At 48.4% G+C, this 13,996-nt stretch overlaps 4 protein-coding genes across 4 annotated transcripts; all 4 read right to left on the bottom strand.

Moving 5' to 3' along the window:
- Positions 1-239: 239 nt before the first annotated feature.
- On the bottom strand, positions 240-3,399 carry ATNIH1004_008671 (putative NRPS-like enzyme; the record flags this gene model as incomplete). Its single annotated transcript, XM_033573276.1, has 3 exons — positions 240-1,358; positions 1,412-2,411; positions 2,474-3,399. The coding sequence occupies 3 exons, from the start codon at positions 3,397-3,399 to the stop codon at positions 240-242; spliced, it is 3,045 nt and encodes a 1,014-aa protein (XP_033423828.1).
- Positions 3,400-3,919: 520 nt separating this feature from the next.
- On the bottom strand, positions 3,920-6,408 carry ATNIH1004_008670 (Zn(II)2Cys6 transcription factor; the record flags this gene model as incomplete). The annotated part of the gene is made up of 4 exons (XM_033573275.1): positions 3,920-3,967; positions 4,032-4,935; positions 5,000-5,434; positions 5,495-6,408. The coding sequence occupies 4 exons, from the start codon at positions 6,406-6,408 to the stop codon at positions 3,920-3,922; spliced, it is 2,301 nt and encodes a 766-aa protein (XP_033423827.1).
- Positions 6,409-8,070: 1,662 nt separating this feature from the next.
- On the bottom strand, positions 8,071-8,677 carry ATNIH1004_008669 (Zn(II)2Cys6 transcription factor domain-containing protein; the record flags this gene model as incomplete). Its single annotated transcript, XM_033573274.1, has 2 exons — positions 8,071-8,433; positions 8,642-8,677. 2 exons carry the CDS (start codon positions 8,675-8,677, stop codon positions 8,071-8,073), a joined length of 399 nt encoding a protein of 132 aa, XP_033423826.1.
- A 2,660-nt stretch (positions 8,678-11,337) lies between these two features.
- Positions 11,338-13,667, bottom strand: SRC1 (putative sister chromatid separation protein (Src1); the record flags this gene model as incomplete). The annotated part of the gene is made up of 3 exons (XM_033573273.1): positions 11,338-11,828; positions 11,879-11,967; positions 12,082-13,667. The coding sequence occupies 3 exons, from the start codon at positions 13,665-13,667 to the stop codon at positions 11,338-11,340; spliced, it is 2,166 nt and encodes a 721-aa protein (XP_033423825.1).
- Between the last annotated feature and the right edge of the window lie 329 nt (positions 13,668-13,996).

Raw genomic sequence — 13,996 nt, 5'->3', positions numbered from 1 at the left:
AAATATTGAATAGGAACATGACGATTGTATTTGATGACTGGCTCCAACTGGGAGGTATCAAGAATGATAAAGAAAAATCCATCCCAGGACTACAGCCACAAACTTATCAGATATAATATCCAAAATATCAAATCTTTTACATACAAGCTTTCAAATCTGTTCCACGAAAAGCAGAGAAAAGGTCCATGAAGCTCAATAAGTGGGCAGCGAAGGGGCAAAAAAGGAATGAAAGAAAAAACTCAGTTCGTAGACCAACATTCCCTGCGGAAATAATCAATCATCTTCGCCACCAACATCTCATCCAACGGTTTCGCATCAGACAATGTAGGCGACATTTTTCTGGCCTTTTCGGTTTGGTAATGGAAAACACGACGAGGTTCCTCTGTATCGTATTTACTGGCGAAGAACTCCACCAACTTCACAGGCGGATTGGCGACGGGATCAAGGGCCGAGGATCTCAATCGACGGATCCATTCGCGCTGATCGACTTCCTCGAAATGGAGACCGGCTCGGCGAAGGTACGGGAGTAGGTCTTGGGTCCAGTGGAATGAATGGTGATTGACGATGTTGAAGACGAGATCGGTATCAAGGGTGGAAATGTTCGGAGGGGAGAAGGAAAGGTCGACCACTGTGCCAGCGACAACGTCAACAGGTAGCCAAAGAGGCGACTCGTCGAGTGTCGGGAGCGCTCCAATGGTGGTTGCGCTTTGGAGTATTAGGGGAATGGCCTCGGTAGAGTTCCAGATGCCGTGGGTTTGGTCTCCGATTACTTGGCCGATTCGAAGGACTCGGGCACAGATACCAGTTTGTTGGGCAGCTTGGACGCATATGTGTTCGGCGACCAGCTTCGACTGTGCGTAGCCCATGGTTTGGGCGTATCGCAGCTTCAGGGGCAGCGCTTCGGGGATTTCATCTCCATCGGTGTTCACGACGGAGCTGATAGAGGAGCAGAAATTAAATGATGCGGGCGTTGGTCTTTGGGCTTTGAGACAGAGGTTGATTAGATTCTGGAGGCCTGCAATGTTGTCTTCCTCAAAGCTGCGGAGGTGCAGGTTGAAGTTGACGGACCAGGCGCAGTGAATAACGTCAGTAATTTCTGCGGTGAGGGTGCTGTACGTGGTCGAGTCTAAGCCTAGATTCGGGTGTGAGAGATCAGATGGAAGTGCGACGAGTTTGCGTTTGGCGAGATCGGAAACACCATCAAAGACCTTGCGATCATGCATGGACTTGAGCAAGCGGCCATACGCTTCAATCGGAGAGCTGGCACGGACAAGACAGTAGATTTTGTTGACGTCCTGGAGGGTAGCAAGTTTGGTAATTGTATGACTTCCGAGCGAACCGGTGGTCCCTGTCACGACCTTTGTTGTTGTTAGTATTTGTATAGTGTTCAGGCTTAGAGGTCTCAGCTTACAATGTATCTTCCGTTCAGGCTGCTGGAGCAAGGCGTATGCGGAGTAAATCGGCTATATTTTGATACCAAAGCTGCCATCTCATCCTCCACAGACTCTATTCCATCCACAGTCCCAGAGCAGAGGCTGGTGAGATAGTGTGCAAGTGAGTTAGCTGTAGGATGCTCAAAGGCAACGTTCATCCCTAGTTTGTGTGAATTAGTATTTATTGTCTTCGCTAGAATTGACCGGAGCTGCATGGCCTGCAGAGAATCCATGCCAAGGGCGAAGAAATCTGCGTCGTCAGTCAGGGTAGTCGGATCTTTGAGAGGTAAGACTTGACGTAGTTGTTCCTTGATAAAGAACTTGAGCTCTGCCTCTGGCAATGTCAAAGACCCGGTCATGGTATCCCCAGCCTCATACGCCTGCTCGATTAATGAAGCGAATTCTCTGTAGAAGCCTTGTCTAATGAAAGTTCCTTTATCTGTGCGAGGATACTGCGTGTCGGCTGGGAGAACTAGCACCATGCTCTTCGAAAGATGGCCATACGCCGGTAATGATTCGTTGGCTTTCTCGACACTGGGCCAGATGCTTTCAACAATTTCGTCGTCGGACAAGGAACCTGTCCCCGGGGCCCGGATGACCACTAGGCCTATATTATCCTTGCCTGATCCAAATGCGATGGTTTCGGAGACTGTACTATGCTGTCGAACGCGTCCTTCTAAATCAAGCGGAATTACCTTCTCGCCGTTGACCAGGACGATGGTGTCATCTAGGCGGGAGTAGTACTTGTATGCTTCGAGAGTGGGGTGCTTCACGAACAGATCTTTCGTGGCATAGGCACCATCTGGTCGATTTGACATGACTTTTGAAGGCCATCCATCGAGACAGATCAACTCGAATACCCCTGAAAAGCGCTCTTCAAACCGCAAAAAATTCTTCACGAGCCCGTCAGGTCGTAGGTAGTCCCATTCTTTATCTCCAGGCGGGCGAACAGAACTCATTAACTGACCCGTCTCAGTTCTGTGCTAGGCGTGTTAGTGGAACCAGAACAATGTAGTGCTAGCTGTAGGGGATATGCCTACGATCCGTAATGACTGATGAGGTTCACACCATTTGCAACGAGTAAATCTCCAAGAGAATCTGGACATGAAGACCCTCCGAACATGACAGCCTTGAGCTTTGAAAGAACGGATATCCCTTCTTCTGTCTCGGCGAGTAATTTGAGGGCGTAGGGAACGCCGTAGAAAATGTCCACCACGTGAGACTTCATGATGTCCAGCAAATTCTGTCGGGTGAGAGGCAATTTTGCGTTGTAAAGATACAGCCGCTTGTTCGAGTAAATGGTTCGGAACAAAACACTGATTCCATGATTATGGTACAGAGGTAAAGTGATGAAGCCGGACATATTCATATTTTGGGCATAATTCTTGATGGCAGCCCCGTGAGACTGGAAAATCGGCTTGGGGAGACCAGTCGAACCACTGGAATGGATGATCCAGGCAATATGCGTGGACTCGACCTCAGGGTCAAGGTATGGGACGAGATTCGTGTCGACCTCGTGAGATATGGGGTAATAATAAGACGCTTCGCTGGGAATTGCGGCCACTTGGAGGCCAGGAACCCAGTTCTGAAGCTCGTCTGCGGTACCTTTCAAAGCGCTATGGACAAACATATGATGCGATTTTGTTCTCTCCAGAAGCGAAGCGTAAGCTTTATTCGATAAGCGGGTCGAAAACAGTAGCCCAGTATGTCCCAGCTTCGACAGCGCTAGCAACGTGACAAGATAATCCAGATCAGATATTCCTAGCAGTGCAACGACGGCCGGGGTTTCTAATGACGATGATCGAGGAGGAATGTGTGCCGCCAATACTTTCGCAACTCGAAAAGCAAAGACGTCTAGTTGGCGGAGAGAGTAGTCCACGTAGTCAGCGCTTGTTCTTGGATAGGAGATGACAGGTTGACATGAACCCAGAGTCGTACGATGCCGGACAAGTTCGTCAATTGTCATTGGCTCTTTTTCAGTCTGTTGACCATGGGTATATTCATTTTTTGCATCGGTCTCAGACGGAGAGGCTAAAGGGTTGTGTGACCATATCATATCTGGCAGCTTCGCTTGTAGTGACTTCAAATCTTGTAGAACAGTGCCTATGAAACGGAGAATACGTGAAAAATGACAGGGCAGGACACCGATCTTTAAATATACCTCGTCATGATCTACGGTCTCCAACGTGCCTGTTGACCTTGAAATCCGCACCGATCTTAGTCAAATCGGTCGATCATCGCAGCTCGGAAAAGCCTGACGGAACCCGGATTTATATCCGAAGCAAGGAAGCAAGCCAAATCATAGCCCTTTATAAATTTCAGTTACCAGATACAAGACGGAATAGCTACATTCAAGAGATTCTCCAATCAAAATGGGTGACACTCTAATCAATGATAGAGAACCCATCCATAGTTTCTGGGACAAGACGGCATATTGAAGTATGGTAGACGCCAATATGAAATGCACGCTGTAAACTAAGCCAAGCCTATTCAAGAGAGATAACTGATGGGTCACTCGGAAGATTTGAAAATGCCTGGAAGACAAAAATTAGCCTGAAAAGTACACAAACGCTGGGCTAAACACTACTTGTCGCTTACCCAAGAGTCCCATTGAGTCCACCAGACCGAACCTTCAAGATTGTCTAAAAGCCCAAAATCTTCACAAGGTTCTTCTAATAGCCCTTCCGCCATTTCCGGTGCTTGAAAAGTCCCTTGATAGGTTGTAGGGTTTGATTCTATCGACGATGAACTCCTGGGAGCTATGATATTCATATGGCTTGGCTCTAAAGATTTCTCTTGGACTCGGGTAGAGGAGCTCCAAGGTTGGCCCAGCCTGATTCCTGAGAATTCTGTGCCCAATGAAGAGCCAATCTGCCGATGTACTTCCAGCCTCAGCTCTTCTAGAATGATACTGTAACGGCGGCTGGGACAATTCCTACGAGTGGCCTCGGCGAGGTGTTGTTGGCAAACCTCAGCAAGATTGAAGAGTGAGCGCAGACGATTTATGTCCTCAACGGACTGGGTGGAGGATTCTAGAGAATCAAATTGCCACTGTTGGATTGTGTAGATATACGCCACAGTAATGGCGCAAAAGCATACATAGTGGGTGAACCAGAACGATTGTATTAAGACGCCTTGTTTGGCGAGGCTCTCCACTAGCTTTAGAACGTCTTCGGCGGCCTTGATGCATTTTCCTACATGGGTTGTCACCGTAGGGTGTGGAATTGGGGGTCTGCGGCTGAGGTCGGTGAAATCATTCAGAAGGAACGATCGGGTTGCATGGATGATTGCATGCGAATATGCAAGCTGCAGAACTTGACTCTGTCGACAAAGGGGTGGAATAAGGCTGGTTGCTCGAACACTGTTGAACAACGGCGGAGTCGTTTCCTTCCATTTTTCAAGCTCTGAAGTGAGATGAACAGCTGCCTCAAGAGATTGATCTCGGGATTGGGGACTGATTGTGTATATTTGCCGGGATATCTCACCAAGAATACGACCCAGTCTGGACCATCAGACCAATTAATTAGTTTGAATCATCTTGTGACGGACAAGGGAAAAGAACCAACCTAAAATGAAGAACAGATGCAACCATCATACTGTCCGGGGATCCAGCTCGGCTTTTGGGATCGTCTGATACTATGTCGTCATCATTCCATTCATCTGGAAGCTCTTGATCATTGTCCTCATCGTGCAACAGCCTGGGTCTCCCGAACATGACACTGAGATACTTGTCCAGAGTATATGCACTCCAAAAGATACACTTGCGGAGCTCTCGCTCCAAGTAACTACCTCCGTTTTTCGACATTTTGGCGGGGCATTTTCGATGGAGGCCCAATGCCGTCACCAGTTGCAGTGCTGTTCCGAAGGCGAACCAGCATTCATTGGCTCGAGATGATGAGAGGAGATAGAGGCATTGACCCAGTCGTGCCTGGACTGTCTCTAACCGTGGCGGTCCGATCTCCAAGGAGGACATGTATTTCGACGCCGCATACCAACGCTCACTACAACTGCTCAGCATTCCACATTGATCAAAAGCAGATGGTAAAGCCAGACAAGCTCACCTTCCATTCCAAGGGTCCGTGTCAATACCCGGGCTTCTTTCCTCGTACAAAGTGGCTACGGCAAAAATCATAAAAACGATGGCTGTTCTAGCGATCATAGGGCCGTCCGGAAGATTTGAAGAGGAAGTGTTGTTCTGATATACTTGCTTCAGCCAAGCCTCAACACTTCGTCGATGCAGAAAGCGGTAGGTCACAATTGAGAAATCAAAGTAGACATTTACTAACTCCAGGCCCCTCTCGTACGTGGGAAGAACAAATCCGGCCTCATGGTAGTCTGAATACGGCTTGTCACCGAACATGAACACCGACGTATTTCTAGAAGACTCATTTTGAAATCCATCGGGAATAGCGCACATCTCGTCTTGGTGTAGACGACGCCATACCCGGTTTAGAAACGAGACTCCGGACGCAGGACCAAGATAATTTCCCTCGAAGTCCGTGACTACTGGGTCGGGGGAGTTGCGACGTTGCCTCCGTATATTGCTATTTCTGTGCGAGCCCCTGTGAGACTGAGGGGTGATATGGCTTTGATCAACACGAGTAGATGACGGAGAGGGGCCGTTGTTCATGCAGGTGGCCGCAGAAGGAGCCGGTAGGGGCTCAGGGGGCAATCCTCGAGAATAGGCGGCGTTGTATTCGCAGCAGAGAGTGAGCCTCGTGCATCTGACACATGGACGCGTCCCAGAGCATCGGATTTTCTTTTCTTTACAGCCATCGCAGGCTCTGGTGATCTTTTGCCTCGAGACTCTAGCTTTAGCCGTTGACGACTTGGACGCCTTTCTCTTTCGATTGGCGCTGAATGTCTTGCTGAACTCTGGATCAGACAGCTGTCGGTCCTCCGAGATTATTGCAACATCGCAATTATTTGCTGGGGAAGGTTGCATAACCTGTCTAGCGTTGGGGGGAGTGGCCATTGGGTCAGCAGGGAGGCTGGACGTTCGCTGCGTCCGATAGTATAGATAGCCCTGCTTCGAAATGGGTTTCCTTTTCCCGCTCTTCCCCCAAGGCGCATCCCTAGAATAGAAACGTGAAGCTTCCAGAATATGTCGGGTAAAGGAGAAATTTCCGGGTGATGGAACGGCTTTGAACTACAAGCTGGGCTTGCGTGCGGGGTTGGCTTAGCCACGACTCCACTGTTCCAGTGTTTTGCAGCAGGGGAGAAATCCGGGGCAATGCAGCCGTTGACTCTCAAAAAGCTGCGTGCATCATAAGATTCCTGATTGTCTGGAGTCGAAGTTAGGTACGATGTAGTTGATACAGAGCAATGATCCGCTGCATCGGCAGGTATCCAATGCAATACAAATGGAGATAGTCACCTAGTGGGGGTTAGTCGGCGGTGCTTTGAATCCTGTGAATAATGTATTTGCCAAGCGAACGCTGCACCTCCGTATTCCATATAAAATAGCACATCTTTGTACTTTTATCACAACCAGTAAACATAGAGGCATACCAATTGATAGGGATATAGGTATATATTATATGAAAACAATTCTTATTTTTTAAAATTTTTATACAATTTTTCTAGCCTTTAATACTAGAGTATCTTAAAATACAAAAATACAGTTGTAATTAATATTACCTAGAGGAATATTAGTATAAAATCCTCTCTATTTAACATACAAAAATAAAGTACTACATTATTCTATATACAAAATTTTATATGCTCTGGAGGCTTTGCTGTTGAGATATTAAAGCACTAAAGAGTGCTATTTTATATGGTATACAGTGATGTGGCGTCCGCTCGGCAAGTCCATTCGATTTGCTCAGCGCCGGGAGCTACAGATCCAGGAAGGATATCACAGTTTGGACGAATGAGTGGTAGGTCATGTCACTTTGTTTTTCGAAGACAGAATGCGTAGTGGCAGCAGTTGACCCTACAAATTCCACTACAAAGGTAGCAATGGAGGATGGAGTGCGTAGTAAACAAGGAAAAACCCTGAAGAGCGAAGGAGGCTTCATAATCAATTTGAAATTCATTCCCTAGTTCTGCAAACTAGGACTATCTATGACCCAGGGCGACGACACTACCACCCAACCTATGATCACCCGTATTCCCTCTTATATCTTTGGGAGCCAGAGACGTCCTGAGGGTACACAATGCCGGAGCAAGGAGATTGAGGAATCTCTCCTCTGATGTGCACTGGGCACATACCATCGAGAATGACTTGGGCTATATATCCTGGAGGCACGGGATCACCCAGATATACAATTAAGACTTTGCAGCCAGACTAACGTAGTGGTTCTTGTCCGCTGAACGAATGGGAGAAATTGCATATATCACCAACATTGAAAACCCGAAGAGCTGATGGAACGAGAGAGAAGCTAACAGGGATTCGCTTGGCAGTAAACCATAGCCAATGCAAAAAGTGTACCATACCAGCGAACGGGGAGTTGGCTAGACTCTCACAAAATCTCTCATCTCATTCTTTCAATAGACCTTGTACTTTCTTCGCTATCATCCTCATGAGAGCTAGCATGATTCTGGTTTATTAAGAAGAACGGAGGGTGTCACGGAGGGCCGCGAAGCGGATGATCAATAGGTTCGTTGGTTCGATCAGACTGGGAGCGTGTCATCATTATGGCCATCCGTCCGGGGGCATATCGGGCATTTTGCCATCAGTTCTCGCATTGTTTACTGCATCTGCTGGCTTCTTGTCATCCGTGGGGTTCTGGTTCAAGATTCGTGTTATGACCGAGTGGATCTCCTTGTGCGAAGCTCCCGACCGGATGACATCCACCATCATCTCGATGCTCGCACTATCGCCAGTCCGGATTGCCTCAAGTAGTTCATCTACAAAACCACGATAGTACTTCAGTGTTTCTTCAGTGCGCTTGGCTGCTATTTTTCGACGTTTGTCGGCAAACTCGTCCACGATACATTCACGACCGTGCAGGGCACACTCAGAACAAGCGGAACCGGCTGTATCGGCGGCATTGCACTAGAAAATGGAGACCCAGCTCTTTAGCAGGAGTGACGATGCAAATATGCAAAGATGCTAGAGGAGGTGGGGTCGAAAGACGACGGGAAGATGAGGAGATAAAGAGCCGAGACTAGGGCTAGGTGACAAGAGGCAAAGGCAAGGAATAGGTAGATAGATGAGAGTCCCTTTCGATAGACAATTTTGTGGACACGAGGGAGAATCATACCTTTGTCCGACGTCGTTTACACTCAGTGCACGCCATCGACGCTCTTTTGATCTTCCCCTCTTCTGAAGAAGGCCCCGGCGCTGGAGAATCCGGGAACGACCTTGGGACAATAGGACGCAGAGGCCTGGGTGGCCCTTGTTGTGCCATGACAGAACAAAGGCGTATAAATGTGGTGTTCGAAACGGCACACGACCGAGAGAAAGGAAAAGTCGTGATAATGAGGAGGATAATAACTAAGAGGACGCTCCTCACAGGGAGGCATATCTAACCGACAATGACTGCAGAGTGCATGCTCCTCAAGAGACTGATTATAGGTGCGAGATGCTAATAAATTCTTTGCGCTAAGCCGAATTCCTCGTGCAGTGTCTTGCGCACAAGAAGCGACTCCGGGCATCAACATTGAAAAGATCGAGAGTAGTGGGTGAGTGTCGGCAGAAAGATAAAATTAAACTAAAAATAAATAAAATAAAATAAAATAAAATACGATACAATTTTAAATAGAGAACAAGGGAAAAAAAAAAAAAAAAAAAAAAACAGGAATCAATGGCAGTTCGCCCATGGCCCGTTCCCAAGAAACAGCTGATCTTCCCGCTGGGGCTTCTCTGAAGACTGGTCCAAACAAGAGGGCGCGTGGCAACAACGTCTTCAGGGTCTAGGTCCACTGGAAAGAGCTACCTACTTCCATGATTTCAGACCTGATAGCACCTGATAGCTAGTACTCCGTATAAGCATTTGATCTTTTGCTGCTTCCAGGAAAAAAGTGCTCGTGCCTCTTTCTTAGGGGATAAGCAACATCAGATCCCATGAAGATGCCATGATGGGGGGTTCAGGGAAGGGAAATATCCCTCAATCACTCACCTAATCTATGTTTCTTGATGACTTTTTTTTACCCTTTCTTTTTTCTGCGAAGATCTCTCCCGTTCGCCCTGCATTTCTTGAGTCTCGCTTAAATACCGTACTAGTATGTAGTATGCTGTTTATTCCCCTGATTTATTGTCATTTGTACCGTACCGATTTTGCTATGCTGCTGTTGCTGTCTTTTATTTTATTCTAATTTTTATTTTCTTTTCTTTCGCTCCTCTTCTTTCTTGGGATTGCCGATGTGTAGGTGTAGTGTAGTATACAACATCTTCCCTCGTCATTGGTGTTGCGATGGCCAACGATCGCGATCGATAATTGTGCTTCGTCATAGAGCATTAGACTCCATATTTACCTCCTTTTTGCATTGGTTTGGTCACGACAATTCCCGGAGCCACTGCGGCAGGCGAATAGGAAGGGTCGAGGCGCTGTCGAATTTCAGCAGTGTTTGGCCGGAAATAATATCCCCCCGGATTGATTGGCCACGAATGCAGTATCCTTCGGGATCCAAAGCCCATGAAGAGCTCCTCCGTAACGTATGTACTAAGCAGTACTAAACAGTACACATCAGGTTTCTGTAAGGTCCACTGGCCTAGCCCCTCAACGATTTTGTCCTTCACCAAGGAATATACCTATTGTATTAGCAACAAGGGAATAATCAACGATGGGCTCAGAGATAAAGTTGAGGTTTGAAACATCTTGTTAAGAAGCTGTATTGTGGCCGATGGATTTCATCCGCACTGAATAGCAGTCCATTTAACACCGTAAAATCGATGCCCATCGTTCGTACACGACTTACTCCAACGACGGAGCCGATAAAGAGTCATCTCTCCTAATGACGGACGCCTACATTTTCCCCCCTGATGTTGCCCTGACGGTTCTCGCCAAGCATGCTCCACGTGATCATCCAAATCCCGGCAGGACTGTACTAGTCCAGAAGAGGAAATGTGCTCTGCAGGGCTCAACGTCATCTTCCCCAGAGGGTCATTCGTTTCATCCAACAGCTTCTCTCGTTAAGCGAGTAGCGATTGTCACCCCATTGCTCTTATGCTGGGGGGTGAACGAATCATGAGCGCTTATGTCATTTGTCTGCACACGTCTGCCGAGGGGTGCTTTCCCGAGGTCCACCTAACGCCGGTACTACGGACAAGGGTATATGCCTTTTGCTTGTCATTGCGGGCCCCATGGTACTGAGATGCACTGACTCTATAGTTTCAACACCATTCTTTTTACATATCGCATGACTCGAGTGATCATCTCTAGAGCTAAGTACCAAGGTCAATATTGGCTCGATACTGTAGCCGATTGATGCGTCGAGGATGTCCTGTGTACTGCTGGATGGCAAATAGGATAGACCCAGAGATGTGCAGCAAGCCTGGTCGGCGATGATCCACTAAATGCATTGTCATAGACACCCAAGCCGCTGTGGCAAATTCCCTCCATGCAAATGCATCGATACCCCTCACCTGGCATACTGGGCTGCTTTGGGGTAATGAAAGACAAATGATCTGTGATGGACACAGCCATCGACGTATCAATCCTCTCGGCCTAAATTTCCGTCCCAATCTACTACTACGGATTCTGACTTTCAGGGGACCAAGACGCGTTGGCTCGGTTGCCCCAAAGCTAGAATTATTCGAGGTTATTTTTTATGAAGTAATAATGTGGAGGGTGCAGTTTAAAGGTAAATAAAATAAATAAAATAAAGCTGATTTGTGGGAATCTTATAAACCAAGAATGAACCTAGAATATCCAGAGAAACAAAGCGATAAAAAGACAAGGGGTGATAGAAGACAAGAAAAGAAAGTGAAGATAACTAGAGAGGCCTAGAGAACACTTTAATATATAGGTCTCCCTTCGTCCCACCTCCGGGATTCTCCTGGGCTTCTGGTCATGGCATCTTGACCAGCTTGGTCGCGAGATTCTTCGTCGGACAAGGCCTTGAAGTGCGCCTTATTGGCGTCTAGCTGACTGCCTCTGACGCCTCCACGAACACTCCCGATCCCTCCAATCCATTCCCAGACTCGTGCAACATCCCCACCATGGCCCTCTCGTACCGCAGCTCTGACGTTGGTGTTGCCTTCGACCACATTTCGGACTTGGCGCCAAAGATCCTCACGCCGACTGCCCCGTAATTCCGAGCGTAGGACATCGTCACGTAGCTGCCCAATAGGAATGTAGGGTTGTCGAGCTTCGCCGTGAGCATGCAAAGCTGCCTGAGTTGCAAGGCGATCTAGCGTTGTCACAACTAGTTCAGGGATCCGAGCCATGTCGGAGCGGCGAGCAAGGACCCTGGAGCGCGCATATATCACAGCACCAGTAAAAATGACTAGAATTGAAAGAGGGAGTCGATACGCGAGGAAAGCGAGTCTGACGTACCGGCGGAAGGCGCACGTGAGGGGGAGTCGGGTGACTGATGTGGACGTGAGGACGAGGACAGAAGATGGTCTGTTAATGTTTTGTCGCCTCTGTTAGTTCCATTATACACGTCAGAAACTCGGAATCTTTGAAGCCGACATGAGCAATGCCAGATGGGAGCCGGAAGAAGGTGTGGAAGGAAAAAGTTGAACGGATATACTTACTGTTTTGTTCTGCTCACAATCTCCTCTTTGCCGATAACCTCACCCAACGCGCCTTTCCACAAGTCATCAAATTCGGCATCGCTCATCCCTTTCCGTCGTTTTCTTCCAACTTCTTGCTTCAAACTCGACTCGCTGATTTCCGGGCCAGAGGCTTCTTTGCCACCTTCGGTGAGCTCACCACATTCCCACTTGGCTCGTCGATCACGAAGCTCTTCAACGGCCTTATCCGCAACAGCCTTTACACGGCGTGCTTTTTCACTATCAGGTTCACACGTTGGCGGTAGCGGGATTAATCCTCCCGGCGACAAAGGATGAGCCTTGAGAATGAAGTCATGCTCACAACGAGCCTCGAAGTTGGGATAGCAAAATGCATGCGGAGGACATGGCTCACATTGTGGTTCTAGTACATTGGCCCATTCAGGAACCTTTGTCTCTGCCAAGGACCAGGTGGGTTTACCAATACCACAAAAGCCAATTTCAATCTTCTCATTCCGCCACCACACGCCGAAGCTACATAGGAATATCAATATGACAATCCAAGGGGCAGCTCGAGTGGTCGTGCCCTGTGCTCTGCGACGTCGGCTTTTAGGAACTGGAGGGTACATCAGGTCCGCATGCTCTCTCTCCAGGGCCAATTGCTCTTCGGGTGTAAATTCTTCGCCGGCGCTAATGTGGCTTTCACCGCTATCGTCATCTCCGGGTTCAGCGTGCGTGCTAGGTGTTTCCTCTTTAGAAGCCGGGAATTCAAGCGAAGAACTTCCGGTTGCAGCTGGTTCACCTTCACGGTCGAGATAAACGTGTGCATCTGACTTTCTAGCCCGTAGACTATGGCTTAGAGCAGGACTTTCCGTCCCTAGCTGTACCCCACTCCTCCGTTTCCCTTCGCGGCTTACAGCCCTTCCCGAATCCCAGGGAGCTGGAGAGCTTCCACTTTGGAATGGGTTATCATCGGTAAAAAAGCTTTCCTCTTTGGGCTCGGATTTTACAGGCAGGATGGGTAGTTCGGGCTCCGTTGATGGTGTAATCTCGCTTCTGCGTAGTCTTCTCGCCGTTGATTGACGTGGCGTGACGGTGGCAGGGACTGTCGCTGTTGTTGGGGACTCATTTAGGGCTTCCAACTCTGATTGGCGGATGCGTTTCCCTTCCGATCTTGCTGTTTTTCTCCTCGGAGCAGTTGACGGAGTCACTGGAGTGTTTCCTTCGGCGTCTGCCGTTGACGCTCTAGTGCTCATTCTTGACCGACCTCTTCTGGTTCCCGTAATTGACGAGACGGTTGATGGGGTCGGCCGAGGCGGCAGTGAGTCCCTGCTTTCGTCTTCCTGCTGCTCACTCACATCGCTCGTCACAGACGTGGAACGACTCCCCATGTCTGTGATCCCTTCGCTGGTCCTCCTCACCCGTTCACGCTCGCGTAGCAGCTTCTTTGCCTGAGGAAGAACCTCATCCTCAAGTATACGAATAAGTTGTGCTTTTTTTGCTGAGGCCGGATATGGGATATCGTGGCTCACGAGGATCGATCGAAGACGAGGGACCGTGAGAGAATTGAGGTCGAAATCAGGAGACAAATATTCCATTGCGTCCGCCATGGTGAAAGAAAACCTTGTCAATCTCACCACGACAATAAGGACAAAAGAATGCCCAGAAAGTTAAACCAGCAAGATGCTGCCTTTCATCCACAGGCGTACGAAAAAATATTGTGATGTTTTCAATTCGTCAGTGGCGGATAGCAGAGCCTTATGACCACGGTATCCAGGGCAACAAAGCGGGGCGGAGACCTGAGAAGTCTGGCTAGTTAACCGGCAGGCTCCGCTCACAGTCAGAGCTGTGAAAAACCAACATGAAGAGGAGGCTGTAGCCTCTTTCTTGGAATGGAATATCACGGTTAAAAGATCCAAAATCTGAGAGGAACAGGCGA

Source organism: Aspergillus tanneri (assembly GCF_003426965.1).
Source record: "Aspergillus tanneri strain NIH1004 chromosome Unknown AapTan_6_pilon_pilon_pilon, whole genome shotgun sequence".
Taxonomy (NCBI): Eukaryota; Fungi; Ascomycota; class Eurotiomycetes; order Eurotiales; family Aspergillaceae; genus Aspergillus; species Aspergillus tanneri.
Note: the sequence above shows the minus strand (reverse complement) of the source record. Positions and strands in the feature narration are given on the sequence as shown.